This window comes from Vicia villosa, linkage group LG2 (assembly GCF_029867415.1).
Source record: "Vicia villosa cultivar HV-30 ecotype Madison, WI linkage group LG2, Vvil1.0, whole genome shotgun sequence".
NCBI lineage: Eukaryota > Viridiplantae > Streptophyta > Magnoliopsida > Fabales > Fabaceae > Vicia > Vicia villosa.
In genome coordinates, this window is record NC_081181.1 from 3,134,189 (window position 1) to 3,135,528 (window position 1,340).

The following is a 1,340-nucleotide window of genomic DNA, read 5'->3' on the forward strand; positions in this document are numbered from 1 at the left end:
ATGGAAAACCAATTCCAAAAGTGCATTAAGGTAATAGAGAAACTCCACGTAGAAATCCCTTTTACCGAAGCAATAACCCAGATACCATCATATGCTAAGTTCTTGAAGGATATTTTGTCTAACAAACGACGAATCGACGATCCCAAACCTTTAGAATGTCATTCCATATCCGAGAATAAACTTTCCAAGAAAGACAAAGATCATGGAAGTTTTTCCATCCCTTGCGTCCTAGGAAATCATATGATAGACAAGGCATTTTTGGACCTAGGAGCGAGTGTAAGTATGATGCCCTTGGCTGTCTGTAAGAGGTTAAAACTAGGAGAGCTTCAACCTACTAAGATGTCGTTACAACTAGCTGATAGGTCTGTTAAATACCCCATGGGTATTCTGGAAGACATACCTGTCAAGATTGGTCAGTTATACATTCCGACCGATTTCGTAGTTATGGATATCAAAGAAGATGATGACATCCCAATCCTTCTAGGAAGACCATTCTTATCGACCGCCAGAGCTATAATAGATGTTAAGAAAGGGAAGCTGACTTTTGAGGTAGGAGAAGAAAAGATCGAGTTCATTCTACCAAAATTCCTAATGGCACCAGTGATTGGAGATGCGTGTTATGCCATCGATGTCATAGATGAGTGCGTAAATGAGCTCAACGATTCCTTAATCTGATTACCTTCTACCCCCATTTTAGAGGATGGCGGATTCAAGAGTATGGAACCTTACATTGACGACAACCTTTTTGAATGCTTAGCACTTACCCCTGACCCTATGCCGTGCACCAAGAAGCCTACCATAGAACTTAAGGAACTACCCAAGAATCTAAGATATGAGTTTTTGGATGAAGAGATGAATCGACCTGTCATAATAAGCGCTACCCTGAACCAAACCGAAACAAACCAACTCTTAGATACCTTGCGAAGATATCCCTCAGCTTTAGGATACAAAGTCTCTGATTTAAAAGGAATAAGTCCGTTCGTATGCATGCATCGGATTCTGCTAGAGGAAAATTCGAAAACCTCAAGAGAGCATCAAAGAAGAATAAACCCTATCATGAGTGATGTAGTAAAGAAAGAGGTCCTTAAGTTATTAGAAGCTAGCATCACTTACCAGATTTCAGATAGTGAGTGGGTAAGCCCCGTCCATGTGGTACCAAAGAAAGGAGGTATCACTGTTGTGGAAAATGAGAAAGGTGAGTGTGTAGCAAAGCAGACCGAAGGAGGATGGCGCGTGTGTATAGATTACAGAAAACTGAACAAGGCGACTAGGAAAGACCATTTCCCTCTTCCATTTATAGATTAGATGCTTGAGCATCTAGCTAGACACTCGTATTTCTG

The 1,340-nt window shown here is 41.0% G+C and overlaps 1 protein-coding gene across 1 annotated transcript; it reads left to right on the top strand.

Annotated features, from left to right (window-relative positions):
- On the top strand, nt 1-675 carry LOC131648472 (uncharacterized). The gene has a single exon (XM_058918224.1). The coding sequence runs from the start codon at nt 1-3 to the stop codon at nt 673-675; it is 675 nt and encodes a 224-aa protein (XP_058774207.1).
- Nucleotides 676-1,340: the final 665 nt, after the last annotated feature.